We start from the raw sequence: 21592 nt of genomic DNA on the forward strand, positions 1-21592 counted from the left end.
TTGGGGATACATCCCAGAGTATATGAAAGGATTTTATGTGGAGGTGGGAATAAACTTGCTCTGTTTGCCTTTACATGTCAGACCTGGGAGCCAGGGGCAGAAGTTGTAGACAGAGTTTTAGATTTGCTCTAAGCAAAGATTTCCTAACAAAGCCCCTCAAAAAATGGAATGAGTTGACTGTGAAGGCAGTACAGTTGGGTTCTCTGTTACTTGAAGTCTTCAAATGAAGACCACTGGTCAGGTCTGTTTGTAAAAGGGATTCTTGTTTAGATAAGAATTGGACAAAATGGGCTTTGAGATTTCTTCCTGCTCTGAGATTATGTGATTTTACCTCTGTAATTCATTTTCATACAAGGAATGTCTAAAGGAAACTCTGGGGGTGTCTAGCCTAGAGAAGCAATGAATCATCAGGGGACACAATGTGCAGAAAAACGTCAAATGTTTCTGTGGGTCCATAAAGCATTAACTAGAACCAAAAGGTAGATTTTTCAGAGGAGCAAGTTTTATTTCAATTGAAAGGAAAGAATTTCTTCTAACTGTATTTACAAAACTGTAATAAGTTTGCATGTGGGGCAATGAGTTTTCTCTTACTGAAAGTATTCAAATTATCAGGGATGTCACAGAGGAAATTCCTGTGTTAGATAAGAAGTGGAACTATGTAGCTTCTAGGTGCATTCCAACTCCAAGCTTTACCTAAACCTAGTAAGTTAGTTTGGGCAGGATATATAGCCTGGAATGTTGTGACCATCTCATGTCAATTAAGGTAGTCGATGATATTAACCTGCTGAGGGCTGTATTAAATGCTTCAGTGTCACACACAGATTTACAATATACATTCTCATGTATAAATATGACAGAATGGGAAGGAAAGAAAAATCAAATCAAGCTTATACAAATAGATTTTATGAACAGGGCAGGCAAGCAGACACAAGGCAGGTAAGAGGGAAGAAGGAAGGATTTATTAAGCACCTACTATGCACCAGACATATGTGTTAAAAACTTAATAAATATTATCTCATTTAGTTCTTACAACTTATCCCCAACTTACTCTCCTTATCCCTTACACATGTGGAAACTGAGACATAAATCGGTTAAAGATTTGCCAGGGTCACGTGGCTAGTAGCTGCTGAAGCCATGTTTGAACTCAGGTCTTCCTGACTGCAGGCCTAGCGTTCTATCCACTGCATCACCTAATTGCCTCAGGAACAATACATTCAATAGTTATAAGATAACAGACCTGAGTGTCTTACTTTCAAGTCACTAGTATGACAATGAAAAGTTGGCCTGCTTATAGGTCAAATAAGCCCATGAGGGATCATAACAAAAATACCAAACTCAAGGCAGAGAACTGAACATGGCAAACCTTTAATGGATGCCAGTCTGTCTGCCAAAATAATCAAGAAATACTCAAAGGGGTAATAAAGACTTTTCAACTTGATGGCAAAACATAAAAACATATATACATAAACATACATATGCATCATACTTGCACACACATGCCAGTAAGGGAAGATATTGAGAGGGAAGAATTCAAAGCATATGGCTAAATAAGCCTTACTGTTGTATTAGTCAAGAGATTTGTCAAAAATTGTTCAAGGACACAAAATATTTGCAAAGTTAGAAGATAGCCAGGAAAGGACAAAGTAGATCAGTAAAGAAGAAATATCCTCTTTTATCCTTTCCCTATGCACTTCACCAAAAAAAAAGGTAAAAAGTTACAAAGGAAAAACTGCTGTTCATTGCCACATACTGAGCAGAACTCTAACTGAAGAACTTAAGCCTGCTGATTTAAACTCTTTTGGGACAACATGACTGCCAGACTCTAGATGGTTAACTCAGTCATTAAGATGCTATTGCCAGTAAGAATGCACTAAACAAAAATTAAGTGGTGAATTACTGTGGCATCCAACATTTTCCCTAGGGCTTGAACCACAGTCCTCAACGCTGTTTTAGAGTAGGCACCTGGTATAACCCTGAACTTGATACTTTTTCAATTCCCCCACCATCCTCCCCACTAAAAAAAAAATAAAGGGAAAAGAAAAAAATTAAAATTACTTATAACTAACTATGACTGGGCATCCAAGTGCCTTTGACAGTACTCCTTTGGTTGCTCTCAAAAGCAGGCCTTCCTATTCATCAGTCTTGCTACCTGGTGCATGCCACTAATGGCTACCACCCTCCTTAAATAGGCAGTTTACTAAATCAACTCATTGAGCCCAGGATTCCTCCATTCACAGGAGAAGCATGAGCTACAAGGGAAAACAGCCAAGCCTGGTACCTGAAAACGATTCAGCATTTTTTTTTAACACAAAATAAGCAATTGAATTCAGGTTTAAGTCTAGTAATTAAAAGTCAGTGCACATACTCTTACATGGAAGGAAACCTAAATCCAGTCAAAACTCAGTGGCTAAATCCACCTTTCACACAGACTGAACTATTCAAGACGCTCTGTTGGCATCAACTTTGTAAAATGTTTGATTTACAGACACTCTGACCCAACATTTTAATTTATTTCATAATCATCAGCACATAGAAGTGTGGTATGGAAATAGCTTTAGTAAGTCTAAACACAACCACCCTCCACCCCAAAATAAAAACCTCCAAAACCTAAAACTATAAGAGGTAAACACAAGAAACAAATTTCAAAAAAAAAAAAAAAAAAGAAATTTATGTAAGCAAGTGAGAATAGTCAAAAACAGTAATATCACCTTTGCAACACATTTCCATAAACATACATTAACTTAGTTTTTACCTAAATAAGCGCTAAAAGCATGTTTACATTTAGCACTTCTGAAAAAATGAGACTGTAACTGATTTATGATAATACAAATATACCTAAACCATTATTTCTAATATATTTATTAACAGAAACACTTCAAAAATGAAGAAATGGATTTTTTAAAAAATTAACTAAGAAAAATCAAATTTGACTTCTACAGTAAAATCCCATGTGCTATTTTCATCCCAGAGTGAATTTTTATGGACAAGCTGTACATTCTTGAAAATGAGTTTTTTAATGGGAGTGCTGACATGCCACTATAATTTTACCCACAATTCCTTACATAAGGGAGTGCCTGCCTTTTATCAAAGGTTTATTGAGTGCTACAGTATGAGTGTGCTATTTAAAGCAAAGAATTATATTTATATTTCTCTTTAAAAGAAATGAAAAAAAATTCTTTAATACTTACTTTTCTCCATAAAATCGTTCAAAGAATTTCTCTTTCCAAGGTTCTGTTTTCTTTTCCTTCTCAATTTCTTGCCTTATCCGTAACTGCATTTCTGGGGTAAACTCTCCTAGAAGACAAATGCTAACACTTTGAATAAAGGTGATCCTACCTCTTCCTCCTTGTCCGAGGACATACAAGACATACATACAGTAAGCAGCAGACTGAAGATTCAAATCCACTGTTCTTTCAATACAATAAAGGAGTAAGATGGAAGCTTCTATAGTCTAGGACCTGACAAGTTAAGATGCCTACCTTGAGGCAGCGGATAAGGGGATGGAGGCAGACAGAAACTTCAATAACCCAGATCTTTCTATCCTTGGCACTAAGCAAGGGTCAAGGATTAGATTATGGCCCACTTCACACAATCTTCTACATATATACATATACACACACACACACACATATACACACAAACACACACACACACATATATACATATATACACACACACACACATATATATATATACATACACACACACACACACACACAACAGGCTAACAGGCTGACAGAATCATAGATCTAGAGCTGGAAGCAAGCAGTTCAACTTCTTAATTTTGTAAATGGAGACAATTAGGTCATTGGAAGTTAAACAATGTGCCCACGTTCACAAAGGTCAATAAATCTGAGGTAGATGTGAACCAAGGTCCTCTAAAACTTCAGAGCCAATGATCTTCCTTACACTGAAAGCATTAGGAAAGCCCCTTAGAATTTGTTGAAACAGGATTTGACTTGTACTAAATTAAAGTATTATTCAGAAGAATTCTGACAAATTGAGAAATCTGAGAAAGAATCCAGAATCCAGAGCATTTTGGAGATTCAGCTGTGTCAGATACTTCAATGCTTCGAAGAACTATAATGTTGTTAGTATGGATACTCTCTTCACTGAATAGGTTGCAACCCCTTAAAAAACTGGCTTAGAATGATAGGATCACAGATTTAGAGATGCAAGAGAATTTATAGATCATCTAGTTCAAACCCCTCATTCTACAGATGAGGAAACAGAGGTCCAAAGAATGAGACTGGTCAAAGATCACATAGGTAGTAAGTGACAGAGATAGCATTTGTGTCTTCGCGAACTCTTAGCAGACCACCTTTGTGAGCTGCCTCCTAACTTTCTTCCCTTTCAAATTAATTACCTGGCAATTAGTGATTAAGAATTTAGGTAGATGGTGGTCTTCAGTGACAGGCACAAAATCCAGTATCATTGTTTTTTAATCCAGTATCATTGTTTTTCCATTTAAGTAGGACATGCCAAAGCTTCTCTTCCTAGTTGTTCTAGAAAACTAGGCAAGTAGCGAGTGATCTTTCTGCCATGATGACTCAGTAGAGTAGGATTTTAAGACTTGATATGTCACAGAATAAGAAAAAATGGAAATTTACCTTCTGCTAATCGCTGTTTCCATCCTTGTGCTGCATATGCAAAGAATTCATTATTTAGGGCAGAACTACTGAGGCGTAAAACTCCATCACTTCCCATCTAGAAAATAACCCAATAAAAATAAGACGCAATAATCAGAAAGATGTTCAACTAAGATTACATAGAAATAAACTGAAAATTCCAATTAAGAAAAATGTGAGGCTTAGAGTACAAAAGAAGGAAGATAAAGGAAAAAAAGGAAAGTAACAAAATAAATGGATTTCTAGAATCAAAATGGTAGGATTAAGCCATGTCATTTTTATCTTCTTAAGACATGTGCGTATATGTATGTATGTATGTATGTAAAATCTCCTACTCTCCTTTATAACTACCCTGCTAGGGAACATCTAGACCTCCATCCAGCCTGTTCATAGGTCTGCCTGCCTTAGATCTGTCTCCCTACTCTGGAATGCTTCTCTGTAGGCAACGTATTAACAAACTTATTAAACCTTTTCTCTTCCCACTCCTTCCACTTTCTTTCACTCACTGTGACCTGGTTCCCTCCTAATGACACAGCTTCCCTGTCTAAACTTTCCAGCACTAACAGCACTTTCACTTGTAACCCCTGACTCAATGGTTAATGTGGGGGAGTTGCTCCTTGCTCCCCATTACCATTTCTAAATTCTCCCATTTTATCACCATCACTCAGTAACCTTTTAGGTTCATACAAACCATTTTTATCACCCAATTAAGATTCTGGTAGCTGTTGTTTACTGACCTGTAGGACATTCCCTTTCCTTTCTTAAAGGGTACCTGGCTCCCAGTCTTTTTCTCTTCCCCAATTCCTGCTCTCATACCAGGGGACTTTCTTGTATTGATACTCTTCCCAGACTCCCTCAAAAAATTTAATCTCCCAGTCTCTCAATTTACTCATGTCACGTGAACTATTCCTCCACCCTACCTCACCTACATACAGAGATGATCATATTCTTCTTTGATCTTTGCAATCAGTCAGAAAGGGCCATTCCCATGTTCATGAACTGTGAAAATCCTTTATCTGATCACAATTTGCTGTCATTCCAACTCTTCCTCTGCCCTGCAACCCCAAATCTTATTCTTTGTCCTCACTGTGATCACTAACCCTTACACCTCTCAGTTCTTTCCCAGGTCATCACGATTGCACAGGCTACACTCTACTCCACTCCTTTTGTCATCTTGACCCCTGGTGAACCAGTTCAGCTATACACTTTCCTCAGCTCTTCAGTCTCTTGCTCCTTATCTTACTGAAGACCTTGCCTTGCCAAGCTTTGGTCTTGCATTATTCTCACCATCAACTGCCATCTTTTCTACACAGGCACTACTGAACAAGGCTGGAGAGAAATCACTAAAACATGCTAATTTAAGACAAATACAAATTTGTTTTACATGACCTCATCTGGTCCCTCAATGCAGCAAGGCAATATTTTTACATCTCTCCCTGACTTACAATCTTACTCACCATACAGGTTTTTCAAAATCTTTTCATCTTTCTTCAAACTTCTAATGGATCCACTGATTGAAAACCTTGCCTCTACTTCACTGAAAAAAAAATGGGCCCATTCAATGAGAGGTCCTTCTCCCTTCCTCATATCACTGAGATACCTTCCTCCACTATCTTCCCCTTCACTCCTATTTCATGTGAAGAGGTAATCCTTCTCCTTGCCAAGACAAACCTTTCTCTACATGCACAAACTCAATTCTATCTTCTCTAGCACATCACCTTCTATATCATCCCCACTCATTCACGTTAGTCTCTCTCTGTATTGACTGCATCCCTGCCGTTCAGTCATTCTTCCTTCATGTCCGACTCCGTGACCCCATTTGGGGTTTTCTTGGCAAAGGTACTGGAGCAGTTTACCATTTCTTTCTCCAACTCATTTTACAGATGAGGAAACTGAGGTAAACAGGGTGAAGTCGCTTGTCCAGCATCACACAACTAGTGTCTCAGGCCAGATTTGAAAGGAAGATGAGTCTTCCTGACTCCATGCCTGGCATTCTATTAACTGTGCCACCTATCTACCCAACTGCTTGCCTACTGCCTACAAACATGTCCATAATCCTCACTTGATCAATCCATCTGCACTAGCTGTTGTCCCATATCCTTCCTCTCTTTTGTGGCTAAACTCATTGAAAAAGTGATTTAAAATTGTTACTTCCATTTCCTTTCCTCTCACTCCCTTCTTAATTTCTCTGCAGACCTCATAATTCAACTGAAACCCATTCTCTTCAAAGTTACCAATGATCTCTTAACTGCTAAATCTAATGACCTTTTCTAAATTCTTACTCTTTTTGATCTCTCTGAGGTCTTTAACACTGTCAATCCCTCTCTTCTCTGATTTTAGTGATATTCTACCCTGGTTCTCCAATTACATTTCTGATTATTCTTTCTCATTTTCCTTCTTCATCCAGGTCATACCTACAAATCATGTCTGGATTCTCTTCTCTTCTCTTTTCCATTTATACTATTATACTTAGTGATCTCATCAGCTCTAGTGGATTCAACTATCATCTCTATGCAGGGGATTTTAGATTATTTGTCCATTTCTATCCTTTCTTCCTCTCCTCCAGTCTCTTATCTCCAACTATCTACAAGGCATTTCAAACTATATGTTTCATCGACATCTTAAACTGAAGAGGCTGAAAAACGAACTCATTTTCCCACAAACTCTCCCCTCTTCCTACCTTCCTTATTATGTGAAGGTTATCAACATCTTCCCATTCACCAGGGCTCACAAATTAGGCATCATCCTTGACTCCCCACTCTCTCTCATCCTCATATCCAATCAGTTGCCAAGTCTTGTAATTTCCTTATATGTGCCCCCATCTGTCTTCCATCATTGCTACCACTATGGTGCAGGCCTCAACATCTCACATTTGGCCTGTTGCAATAGCCTACTGGTTGGTCACTCTGCCTCAGGTTTTCACTCAAATGTCAAACCAATCATTCTAAAGTAAAGGCCTGAGCAAATCAACACCCCACCCCCATTCAATAAACAACAGTGGCTCCCTATTACCTCTGGGATCAAATATAAAACCCCATTTGGCTTTTGAAGCCCTTTATAACATGGCCCTGCCCTTCTACCTTTCTGGTTTCTTATACCTTACTCACCCCCACATACTCTGCAATCCAATGACATTGGCCTCCTTCCTGTTCCTCAAATAGGCCACCCATCCCTCATCTGTGAGTGTTTTCACTGGCTATGCCCCACACCTATTATTCTTTCTCTACTTATCTCCACCTCCTAGTGGCTCCCTTCAAGTCTCAGCTAAAGTCTGCAAGAAGCCCTTCCATTTTTTCTTTAATCTCAGTGACTTCCCTCTAAGAAAACTCCAAATTTATCCCGCATCTATTTTGTCTCCTTCATTAAGTAAGCTCCTTCAGAGTAGGGATTTTTTTTTCTGCCTTTCTTTGTAACTCCAGAGCTTAGCACAGTGCCTGCAACATAGCAGATGCTTAATAAATGCTTGATGAAGATTTGGAGATGGAAAGGAATTTAATTTTACAGATGAAGAAATGAAGGATAAAATGGCTTGCCCACGTTCATAGAGGTATTAAGTGCAAGAACCAGAATTCAAATCCAGATCTGGTGACTCCAAATTTATAGCATGCTTTCCACTACAACATATGGTGAGGCAGCTGATAGAAAGAGCACTGGATTAGGAAGCAGGTTTGAATCCTAGCTCTGTTAATAAGTTAGGCATATTACTTTGCATGACTCAATTTAAGCTGGCTGAGGCTGTTTTCTTTTTCTCTTTAGCAGATTTTTTTATTAATAAATTTATTTATTTTTAGTTTTCAACATTTACTTCCACAACACTTTGAGTTCCAAATTTTCACTCCATCTTGCCCCTCCCCCCACCCTAAGATGGCATGCATTCTGAATCCCCCTTCCCCTAGTCTGCTTTCCCTTCTATTTCTTCCCCACTTCTCTTAACCCCTTCCCCTTCTATTTTCCTGTAGGGCAGGATAGATTTCTGTACTCCATTTCCCGTATTTCTTATTTCCCAGGTGCACGTGAAAATATTTTTTTTAAACATGTGTTTTTAAAACTTTGGGTTCCAAATTTTCTCCCTTCCTCCCCCCCATTGAAAAGGCAAGCAACTCAATATAGGCTATACAGGTGCAGTTATGCAAAACATTCCGTAGTAGACATGCTGTGAAAAACTAACTATTTCCCTTAATCCCATCCCACCCCCCCATTTATTCTATTCTTTCTTTTGACCCTGTCCCTCCCTCAGAAGTATTTGCTTCTGATTACCCCCTTTCCCAATCTGCCCTCCTCTCTATCATCCCCCTATTCTCTTGTCCCCTTCCCCTCCTATTTTCCTGTAGGGTAAGACAGATTTCCATACCCAATTGAGTGTGTATCTTATTCTCTCCTTAAGTCAAATCCTATGAGAATAAGGTTCACTCATTCTCTCTCACCTTCCCCTGTTTCCCCTCCACTTTAAGAGTCTTTTCTTTTCTGTTTTTTTTTGTGAGATAATTTACCCTGTTCTACCTCTCCCTTCTCCTTCTCCTAGTATAACCCTCTCTCACCCCTTAATTTTATTCTCCAGATATGACCCCTTCATCTTCAACTCACCCTTCAACACACACACACATACATATAATTTTTTCCCTCCAACTACCCTAATACTGACAAAGGTCTCATGAGTTACAAATATCATCTTTCCATGCAGGAATGTAAACAGTTCACCCTTAATAAGTCTCTTATGATTTCTTTTTCCTATTTACCTCTTCATGTTCCACTTGAGTCTTGTATTGGAAAGTCAAATTTTCTATTCAGCTCTGGTCTTTTCATCAAGAATGCTTGAAAGTCCTCTATTTCACTGAATGATAATTTTTTCCCCTGAAGGATTATACTCAGTTTTGCTGGGTAGGTGATTCTTGGTTGTAATCCTATCTCCTTTGCCCTCTGGAATATTATATTTCATGCCCTATGGTCCCTTAATGTAGAAGCTGCTAAATCTTGTGTTATCCTGATTGTGTTTCCATAATACTCGAATTTTTTGTTTCTGGCTGCTTGGAATATTTTCTCCTTGACCTGGGAACTCTGGAATTTGGCTACAATATTCCTAGGAGTTTTCCTTTGGGGATCTCTTTCAGGAGGAGATCGGTGGATTCTTTCAATTTCTATTTTGCCCTCTGGTTCTAAAATATCAGGGCAGTTTTCCTGAATAATTTCTTGAAAGATGATGTCTAAGCTCTTTTTTTTATCATGGCTTTCAGATAGTCCAATAATTTTTTAATTCTCTCTCCTGAATCTATTTTCCAGGTCAGTTGTTTTTCCAATGAGATATTTCACATTGTTTTCTAATTTTTCATTCTTTTGGATCTGTTTTACACTGTCTTGATTTCTCATAAAGTCACTAGCTTCCAATTGCTCTATTCTAATTTTTAAGAAGTATTTTCTTCAGTAATCTTTTGAACTTCCTTTTCCATTTGGCCAATTTTGCTCTTTAGGGCATTCTTCTCTTCAATGGCTTTTTGGACCTCTTTTGCCATTTGGGTTAGGCTATTTTTTAAGGTGTTATTTTCTTCAGTATTTTTTTGGGTCTCCTTTAGCAAGCTGTTAACTTGCTTTTCATGATTTTCTTGCATCACTCTCATTTCTCTTCCCAGTTTTTCCTCTACTTCTCTTACTTGCTTCTCAAAATCCCTTTTGAGCTCTTCCAAGGCCTGGGACTGACTCATATTTTTCTTGGAGGTTTTGGATGTAGGAGCTTTGACTTTGCTGTCTTCTTCTCATTGTACATTTTGATCTTCTTTGTCACCAAAGTAAGGTAATATAGTCTGACTCTTTTTGCACTGCTTGCTCGTGATCCCAGCCAGTTACTTGAGCATTAAACTCTTTGTTAAGGTAAGAGTCTGTTTCCAATGTGGAGAATGTACTGTCCCAAGCTTTGGGAGTTTGTACAGCTGTTTTCAGAGATACTTCTAGGGACCTGAAAAGTGTCAGTTCTTCCAAGGTGCTATGATAAGGGGCGAGGTGTTTGCTCTCCACCGCCACAAGCTCCACCATACTAGTGTTCCTCCTCACCCCAGGACCGCCCCTCAGAACTGTGACCCAGATCCAAGCACCGATAAAGCAAGAAATTCCTGCCTCAGCACTGGCAAAGAGATCCCTGTAATCCCCCTCTGATCAGCAACTTGATACCCCCTCAGTCTGTGGGCTGGAAGCTCAGGTGGCAGCCGCGGCCTCAGACCTAACTTGTCTCTCTCACTGCAGTCACAGACTTTCCCCACTGACCTTCTAAGTTGTCTTTGGCATTTGTGTGTTGAGAGGTCAGGAAACCACCACAGCTGCCTGTGATTCAGTCCTCTGAAGCCTGCTCCAGGTTCGCCAAACTGTGCTCCTCTCCCTGCCCAGCGTGATATACCTTTCTGATCAGCCATCCAGGTTGTTTTGGGCTGGAAATTTGTTTTACTCTGTCTTTTTGTGGGTTCTGCTGCTTTAGAATTTGTTTAGAGCCATTTTTTATAGGTATTTGGAGGGGTCTGAGGGAGAGCTCAAGCAAGTCACTGATTTCCCTCTGCCATCTTGGTGCTGCCCACTGAGGCTGTTTTCTTGGGTGTAAAATAGAATAATAACACTTGCACTGCCTCTATGAAGGGGTTCTTGTGAAGATCAAATTATAAAGTATATGTGAAAACTTTTCAAAAAGTATAACTATAAAATTTAAGCTTTTTTTTATAAAATAGGATTTTCACTAGAGTGATAATAGTTAACAAGAATACCTTTAAAAATCATTACTATGAATGCTAGTAATTAAATAAAAATTAACATCTGAATCAGACATTAAGCTTGGCTATTCCTCATATTACTTCCCACATGGTAAATTTAAAAATCAAAATTATAATACTAGGTATGTCATAACTATATTAAGGTATTTTATTGTTTTCTAAAGTTTAGACAATAAATTTCTGCAACAAAACTAAAAAAATACATGCATACATAACCAACATCTTTTGCTCTTTCTCTCAACATGCACACAGACAGAGGTTGGTATGCTGCTAAAAGTGTTACAAATCTGAATATGACAGAAAAATATATACTATTCCTTTCCAAAATACGCACATGCATTAAATTGGGGGAAAAGGCAACCTAAAGGCTAGGATGTGCTGAAATTAATAAACTTGAATTCAACCAATAAGTATTTATTGTTTTTTTAATTCAGTGAACAAGTAATCACGTTTTATATGATCACAGCCCCTCACACCCTGCAAATAAATATTAATAAATGTTGGTCATGCTAATAAATGTCTGTTAAATCAAACAGGTTCTCTTCAGGACATAAAATATACACCATAAAGAGTCCTTTACTATTCAAGAGCTTATTAATCTAGTTAGTGGTACACATGAAAGCTTTAACACTAATTATCACATGATATTTTGTGATGGAGACATAATTTCCTTGGTGTTGATACCCTTTTCATAGATAGAGATACCAATTATCCCATTCCTTTTTATCCTATGTGACTCTAGCTCATGTCTTTCCCTAATCCTCTAAAGAAAAGCTAATGTTAGTTACATTTGATTTATACAGTTCCTAAGTTAACAAAATTACACTTCATTTTGTAATAGATGTTTGCATTTGTTCTCTTAGGTTTGCTATATTTATGCAGATTAAGGTTATCTTGTTTTCTGCAGGCACTGGAAAGAAAAAGAATCCCATTTCTGCATTTTTGAGGGCTTTTTTTTGCCTTCATATACCAATTTGAAGGATACCTTTACTCAGTACCAGTTTTTTTTTGTTTGAATTTGAGCCACGTCACAAATTTGTAGTGGTGTTTTTGTTTTAAAGAAGATTTTCAATACATGAAAGATATACTTTTTCTTCAAAAAAATCAGGCATGGGTTATTTTTGCTACTTGTATTTAGCTCACTGAAGCCTTTATCTGTTTGTGAAGTGATAATGATATCATATACAAAACGAAACCTCCAAAAACTAAACTGTCATCTCTGGGTATAGCTGTTGTCTAGTTAAAGATCAATACTTATTCATGATTTGGGGGATGAAATTTTTCACTGGTAAATTACATAAAATGTAAAAATAATTTTATATTATTCATATATTATAACATAATAAGCATAATTGTGTCGAGGTTATTTACCATTTATAAATATTACACATTATATTATTAATTATATCATATAATGTTATATATAATCTAATTATATTTTATACAATGTATTACATATGCTTAATGTATTTATGAAACTAATCTAATATTGAGCAGATCTGTGAAAGGGACATCCACACCAGTGGAATCATGTATTTATCAATGTATTATAAAATAACTGGTGTTAAAGTTTTCATGTGTCCCACCAACTATATTCATAAGCTCCTCAATGTCAAAGGGCTCTCTATGGAATGTATTTTATGCTTGTTTACTGTTCCTTAATATTCCATGGGCAATAGTGTACATGATAAGCCCACTCCCTTTTTTTCATAGTATATCTTACTGGAGGGGAGTCAAGATAGCAAAGTGAGAAGAAGCATTTTTTGCTCACCTTGCCCAGCCTACCTTCTCCACAATGACTGAGAAAATGTACCAGTTCAGCTTCTGATCAGGAAAGCCAAGAAAAAGACACAATGAGTCATTTTTCCAGCCCTGGGCAGCCTAGGCAGACAGAACTGTAGACAATGGGGACAGGGGTTGGCCAGGAGCACATACTGTGGCAATCATAAGGAACATTTCAGTAGCCAAAAACAGAAAGAAGATCAAGACAGGGCACCAGGGCAGAAAGTGATCCCAGGAGATCCCTGAACTACCACTGGGTACAGGAATGGATGCCATCTGGCACCTGTCACCAATTACTCAGTTCTGCCACAGATCTATGGCAGAGAGATCACTCCAGAGCATGGGCCCTAGCTTTGTACTAGCAAGGAACAAGTTCCAGAAATGTAGCTGTGTGACTCTGATCCCAGGAAGAGAACAGCAAGGATGTGGTTCTAGCCTTTAGCCTAGCTTGTAAGCTTGCAGTGGAATAACCAGTAAGGAGCTCCAGATCAAAGAGGAGACAGCAGTTTAGTCACCTTGCACCTGAAAAACCTTCCATTTGGCTAAGAGACTGAGTTCATCAGCAGTCTACTGATATTCTCCACCACAATGGGTCAGAGCAGAGCTCAGATCAGAAGGGCAGTGAATAGACTTCTCCTCGAATCAGACTACTTTAAGACAAGTAAAAACTTGCAGGCCCTCAGATTGAGTTGTAAAAGCAGTCAGTAATAAGGACTCAAAAGGCCTGATATCCCCCACCCACCTTTACCAACAGTATGCAGAACGCAGCAATAACACAACGTCCAAAGTTAGGAAGTAGGCTAGAAGAATGAGAAGAAAAAAATATCCTGTTATAAAGAACTACTATGGTGACAGGGAAGCTCAAGACAATTAGTATAAGAGGATGATGAAAAACATCTACAACTTGTAAAGCCTCAAAGAAAAATGCAGCTTAGAAACAAGCCCAACAAGAATTTCTAGAAGAGTTTAAAAACACTCAAAAAAACAAAAACAAAAACACAAAAGCCATGGAAAAAAGATATGAATAGAATTAACAACTTGCAAAAAGAAGCACAAAAATCTTACTGAAGAAAATAACTACTTGAACATTAAAAGTTGCCAAATGGAAGCTGATGATTCCATGAAATATCACGACATAATAGAAGCCAAAAGTCTGGAAAACAGAAGAAAATGTGAAACGTCTCATAGGAAAAATAACTGCCTTGGAAAAGAAAGTGAAGAGAGATAATTTAAGAAGCATCAGAATACCTAAAAGCGATGAAAAGAAAAGGGTTTGAATAGCATTAAAAAAAATTGATCAGATACTTTAGAACCAAAAGGTGAAGTCCAAATTGAAAGAAGGGACTGGTCACTTCCTGAAACTCATAGTATATATTGTCAATAATGTCTTTTATGCTAATTGTAGCATCTAAGTCATTAATGAGACATGAGACAGTGTAGTTATTCCTGTCACACAACTTCTGTTAGACTTTTGGATTATTTATAATTTTGATTCTGCTGAGAATCCATATAACATCACATGTAGAACACTGAACTTAAAGACAACGCCTCTGTGGCGGTGAGGTTTTGGGGATCATTAAAAGCACTCCAATATTTCCCTGCTGAGATTTTAGTCTGGTTTCCTCTTTCTCAATCTGTCCCTCTAAAATATACATATTGAACTAACTGGAAAGAATGAGCTTACTGCCCAAACTATGAAGTGGTTGGAAGCTGTGTTTTTCATCTTTGTTTTTCCATCATGAATTGTTATAAATGATTTCTTTGCATGTCAGTACATTTCACTCAAGAATGTTTATAATATTCTGGAACTCAATGCAATGGGTATAATGCCAAATTAAAAAAAAAGATAAATAACATGTGGAAGATCTCACTATCAGACTTCTCTATTGACAGGAAATTACTTGTTCTTTTATTTTAACTGTCAGCACTTCAGATAAGCATCTTTCCCTGTATTATCTATAGCCACACATTTATAATCTTCAGTTAATCTCATTTGAATAAATATTAGAGGCCATTTAATCCAACCCACACCTGAACAAGAATCCTCCTTAAACCATTCCCATAAATGGTCTTCTACCTTTGCTCCTGGCAATTTTATCACCCACTGCCCATTACTTTTCCACATGACAGCAGTCAATAAGCATTTGAAAGACTCATGGGTTCTCTAAATCTACTCTTCTCTAGGTTACATACTGCCAATACCTTCAACTGATCTTGATATATATGTGGCTTAGAAACTCAAATAATTAAAAGTAGAAATATGAACAGAAATTAGAGCTTTCACAGTAATTCAGAGTCAAAGAGATTCATTTTTTTCAGAATAGTGAAGAATCTCTTTTAAAACTGAATGCTGGAAGACTGAGAACTCAAAAAAACAGAGATGGAAGAAATAATATCAGAATAAAATCAAGAGAAAGTAAAATTAGAAGAGTTCATGAGAGCTCTGTATTTTAAAGCAATTGTCTTTGAAAACAGAAGACAAGAAAATCTGAAAATGATTGTTCTTTCATAAAAAAATAGAAATTCTATGTTTAAAGAAATCACAAAAAAATTCTCCAAAGTATTGGCAACAGAGAATAAAGTAGAGATCAACAGAACAAACAGGATGGTAGGAAAGAAACTCCAAGTTCTCCATCCAAAATTATAGTCACCAACCTCCAAGGATTCTACCTCAAAATACTCAAATGGATCTGCAATGCCATGAATGTCAATACTTCAATTAATCATGCAGATCACAGCCTATCCATTTTAGCCATCACTTGTCTAGGTATTGCCTCAAGTCCATCACAAGAGAGCCATCCCATATCTTAAGTGCCTCTTTTGCTTTCTTTGAACTTCAAGATCTATTTATCTACAGCCCTTTAAGTCTCTCTACTGAACCCTATTCTCACACCATCTATTTCCTAATGGACATTTTTGAACTGTACATCAAATTCATTATGTCAAAACCAGAACCCTGTATATTCTTTCAAAATTTATAAAAATTCTTTTTTAACCACAAATTTAATTATCCATAAACATGAACATTTCAATATAAACTTCTTTATAACAAAACATTAATTCTGATAATATATACTTTTCCTAACATAGTAACCATGAAATAACCCATAAAATGCAGTACACAAAATAAAATTGGCAACATGCAAAACATTTTTTCTCACTAGCAATTCCCTAGAATTCTGTGATCTCTTGTGTTAACATCTCAATTAAAAAAAATTATTTCAGAGAACATTCACTTTTCATAACACATGAAATCTACAACACCATAAATACTGTACAGCAAATAAAATCTTAAAACTAAAACATTTTTTAACCTGAATCTTACCTTCTACTGTGTCAGATGGCAATGTTAGGGTATTGTACTGTATACTATACTGCTGTAAAACTTTCTACCTTGGTCATTCTCTGAAAATTAAGGGAAAGGTTGCTGGGACTTGAATAAAATATAGTCAGTGTGGTTCACTCAATTCCTACTACCAACTGGTATTCTAATCCCCTCAATTACCTCCCTGGTGAGGTCTCAATATCACCTCTGATACTTTGTCTATGCCACTACCCTGACTCAGGCCCTCACCCCCTCTGTCCTAAACTACTGCAATAACCTTTCAAATAGTTTTGTCTGCTTTCACTCTCTCCTTTCTGTAATTCATCTTCTAGTTAGCTGCCAAAATAATTCCCAAAGCACAGGTCTGACATATCACTCCCCTGTTCAAGAAGCTTCAGTGACTCTACATTGCTTCTAGGATAAAATACAAACTCCACTATTTAAAGTCCTTCACAAGCCGGCTATATCCTCGTTCTAAGCTGGGTTCAAAATCTCTCTCATACATTCTGCATTCCAGTAAACCTGGCTTACCTGTTGCTCCCACACCCACATCCCATCTTCTGCCCTGCACCTTTGCAGAGCCTCTCTTCCTTGCTTGGAATGCTTTCCTCATCAACAGCTGGGCTTAGAATCTTTACTTCCTTCAAGGCTCAGTTTAGCCTCCTCCACCTCACAATGGTTAGCTTTTCCCCAAATCCCAAAACTACTTATTTGGTGTAAATATTTATTTGCTTATCTCTGGTGCATGTTATTTTCCAACTCCAAGTAAAAGGTTGTAACTTGAGGACAGGCACAGCTTCATTTTTGTCTGTGACTACATCTAATTTTTATCCAAATAATCATTGTATACCAAGGATCCATAACAGAACAGAAAAACCGAATCATGAATAAGCCGAAGACATATCTCTCATTCAACCCTGGTTGGAAAGTTGTGTAGGGGAGTAAAGGACTCCTTCTAGGAATCTTATAATCTTGAATCTACCTCCCCCCATCCCATTTCTTAATTTATAGGTCAGAATCACGGAATGAAGGAATCATAGCTTCTCAATCCAAAACTAGAAATATAACATATGATTTCTGCATTGGGACAACGGTCTGCATCCAGGCATGAACTTCTTTATCAACCCCTATCACCCTCAACACATATCATCCTATATTTGATGATCAAAAACCTTGGCCTTTCTGGGGCCATCACCAATCATTCTGACTTATGTCTCACCATTGGACTCAGATGACTCTGGAGGAGAGAGTGAGACTGATGATTCTGCACAGCTCTGCCTCACTTAAATCCAATTCACTCGCAAGTCTCACCCTCCTGATGTCATTGGTCCTCCTTGAGAACAAAGGACAAACAACAACACCACCACCAAAGATGATCAAAGAAATCATAGATCTGGAACTTGAAGGAACCTTAGAAGGCAATCTAGTCCAGGATTCCTCATTTTACAAATGAGGAAAAAGAGACCCAGTGAGGATACAACATAGGATGTTTTATGGATACTTTTCCACATAGGACCAGGGGTTCAAATTCAAAACTACCCCATTTAATCCAAGACATCAGTTCACTTTACCATCAAGATATGAAGTATTTAACAGTAAATCTTGCACAATGGGACACATGACACATGCATATACACATGCAATACCCATGGCTAAAAAAAAGTGAGCTAATACTTCCTTCTTGTCAGTTAAGCAGAGTAAAACAAAGAGAAGCAAGAATCTAAAAGCTCAAGGTTCAACCCTCCTCTCTTCTCCAAACACACTTGACAGGAACTATAGAATTTGAATATGGCTACTAATCTGGAGGAATGATTACTGAGACAAACAGTATGCTTCAATGTAATTTTTAACCCCTCAAAAATGCCAAGTGGGAATTATACTTTACTATCAAGTGAATCGGGATACATTCTGAGGACTGTATGATAATTTTGGGTACCTAGATACAAGAGGCTAAATATGTGGTTTTCAGTTAATGCATGAAAAAGCACCACAGGAAAAAAAATTCCTTTAAAATAAAACAAAAAAAAATTAGCCTTCATAATTCCTGTCCACAGAGACAGCACAATTAAACACTAGGGCTAAATTAGACTTTAGAGAAACATGCCAATAAAGCAGTTTTTAAATACACTATTAATTTTTATGGCCTTTAAGAAATACTGTCCAATGGATACAATGTGTTAATGAGCTGGAACAACAAACATTTCCAGAAAGGTTTATTTTTCATTCTATGGGGCTTTAAATTTCTGTCTTTCTGATTAGGCACGACTATAGTGCTCACTTGAAATACAAAGAGCTCTTTTAAGAAGAAGTCACATGAGAATCTTTGAGATGTAATTTTTCCTTTTTAATTAAGAGAAAAGCATTGGTTATACTCCACTGATTGTTTACTTAACAGGGCATAGAGATGTCAAACACTGGCATGTAGAAACTTGAGCAACTATGAACTTCAAAATATTCAACTTCTACAAAGCTAAATGTATCACACCACTCACCTTTGTTGTGAACTATGACTCACTGAAATGTCACTATGCTAACAATTTAAATGGTTAATGTGATTCTTTCCAAACATAAACTGAATAATTTTCCTAATCTAGGGCTCTATACTTTTAAAACTACCGTGAAGCCCATGAATATTCCTTAAAGATTATAACTGACATTTCGTTAGCAATTACCAAGTTTCCACAATTTTATATTCGTTTAATATGTCTTAATTCACCTTACTCAGCTTCATAAAGGAAGCAGCATGGCACTGGGAAAAAGAGGACTGGATTCAGAGTCTGAGGACCAGGTTTTAATTGTAGCTTTGCTTACCAAACTCTGTAACTTGAGGAAAGTCATGTAACCTATTTGGATCTCAAGTGCCCTCATTTATAAAATGACTAGGTTGGACAAGGTGACCTTTAAGGTTTCTTCCAGGTTTAAAATCCAAGGTATCTTTTCATAAAAGAAGAAAACATTGTATTAAAGAAGAAAGAACACTGAACTTGAAGTCAGAAGACCTGGGTGGGTATCCCAGTTCTACCACATTTTATGTGTTGTACCTTGATCAAGTCACTTTACCTCAGTTTCCTAATCTGTAAAATGACAGAAGATGTGGAACTGAAAATCATTCCAGTTTCTAACAGTCTGAAGGTATCATGAATTAGTGCTTTGTATTTTTAGCACTAAAAAAAATTAGTTATTTCACTTTTGGTAAAGGAATAGATAACTTTATAATACAGTGATTCTACTAAAATAGTCCCTAGAAGTTAAGCAAGAAAAAAAATGACTGGGGAAAAAGGCATTCTAATATCCATGTTTTTATCTATTACTATACAGTTTTAGGGGGTATCAAAACCAAGGTATATAAACACAAGACAACAGTAATGTAAAATAATATTTCACACATTCAGTTATTTATAAGCATATAAATATGTACAAAGTAAACATATGTAAGTATGTTACAAGTAGTTACTTGTACACATGTAAGTATATAAAAGTAAATACAGAATTACTTGGGGGGGGCACTAACAACTGGCAGAAACGGAGAAAAGTCTTACTAATGAAGAGACAATTGAGCTGAGGTCTAAAGGAAGCGAGGGATTCTGAGAAGCAGAAGTGAGCAGATAATACATTTCAGATATATATGGTGGACAGCCTGTCCAAAGGAGATGGAATATCATGGAGAAGGAACAGCAAGAGGCTAGTTTGGCTGGAATGCACACATTTGCAGGAAGTCGTATTTAAAAAAGCCTAAAAATGGAGGCTGGAGCAAGACTGTGAAACTAGATGGTGAAGGGTTTTAAACACCAAATAGAGGATTTTGTAATTTATCCTAGAGGCAACAGACAGTCACTGGAGCTTTGTGAGCCAAAGAGCAACAAGGTCAGACCTGTGCTTTAAAAATATTCACCTGGAAGCTCTGGGAGTGATAGGGGGTGGAGGAGTGATTGGAAAGCGGACAGACAATGCAAGTAAAACAATTAGGAAATTACAGCAATTGTCCAGGGCAATAGGTGATGGGGATCTGAACCAGGGTGGTGGCTGTGTGAACGAAGAGAAGGGAATGAATGCAAGAGATTTTAGAAATAAGGAATGGATATGGAGTGTTTAGAGTTGGGGATTGTTCATAATACTATAATGACATTACAAGACTTAAACATGTGGTAAATTATTACATTATGGTAAAAGTAAAAAATAGGAAACTAAGATAAATTTGTATATGCTACAGAAATATTTGCCAGCTTCTCCTAACTTACCTGTTATGACAAGGGCAAACATGACAGGTAGGTAAAACTTCAATGCCCTTAGGCTTCTTAAGAAGATTGCCACCCCCCACACTCTCCTCTCTATTCTAACTTTCTACCAGTTCCCCGGGTATACAGTAACCCCCTCTTATCAAAATCAGCTCTAAACCCCATCTTTTCAAAATCAGTTCTCATGTTTGTATGTGAATTTAAGTCAATGTGATACACTCTCTCTTGTATTTGGGCCCTTGCAATTTAAAATTTATCTTTGCAACTAAGGAATCAAAAGGGTTTTTTCCCCTCAAAAGGAAATCTGGACAACAATGAAAATACATGTGGAAGATATAATCTTGGCATTGGTGGGATCTTCTTGTACCCCTGAAATTATAATATGGAGATAACTACAGAACAGAAACGATCTGTTCTTAATGTTGTCTAGAAACAGAAATGTTCAGAAATTGCAAACAAAGAAGGGTAGCTTATCACAGGAAAAAATTCTGATCAACTCTAGGCAGCAAAACCGGAAAAATATTTACGTTTCGACAGGTGCCATTTTTCTCTAATATAAATTAAGGTCAAAATTAAAGCTGAACTAGTGCAAACATAGCTAATATTTGTCCACCTACAAATAAAATGGCTTTAGGCAAAAATGAAAACATCCTTACCCAACCAGGAACCACACAAGTCATTAAATTTTGATGTACTAGAGGACAAGCAATGATAGCAGAGTAAGGGGAAGTAATAAAGCCCTCCCTCTACAACTTTTCTAACAAAGTTCTAAAGGAGTGCTTATAAGTGATATAAGAAGAAACCACAGGGTCTCATTTTTTTTTCCCAGTGCAATGTTAAAATTTTAGCCCTCAAGCAAATGACCAAGATAAGAAC

The 21592-nt window shown here is 37.2% G+C and overlaps 1 protein-coding gene across 1 annotated transcript in view; it reads right to left on the reverse strand.

Moving 5' to 3' along the window:
- The window catches only part of LOC114031694 (putative Polycomb group protein ASXL3), a 205001-nt gene that overhangs the window by 17255 nt on the left and 166154 nt on the right, over positions 1–21592 (reverse strand). The window contains exons 8-9 of the mRNA XM_027846847.1: positions 4611–4707; positions 3189–3294 (exon numbers count right to left, since the gene is read on the reverse strand). Of these exons, the coding sequence (XP_027702648.1) occupies positions 3189–3294; positions 4611–4707 (203 nt within the window). The remainder of the gene's footprint in view (positions 1–3188; positions 3295–4610; positions 4708–21592) is intronic.

Source organism: Vombatus ursinus, unplaced genomic scaffold (assembly GCF_900497805.2).
Source record: "Vombatus ursinus unplaced genomic scaffold, bare-nosed wombat genome assembly UNPS02015255.1, whole genome shotgun sequence".
In the NCBI taxonomy this organism is placed as follows: Eukaryota; Metazoa; Chordata; class Mammalia; order Diprotodontia; family Vombatidae; genus Vombatus; species Vombatus ursinus.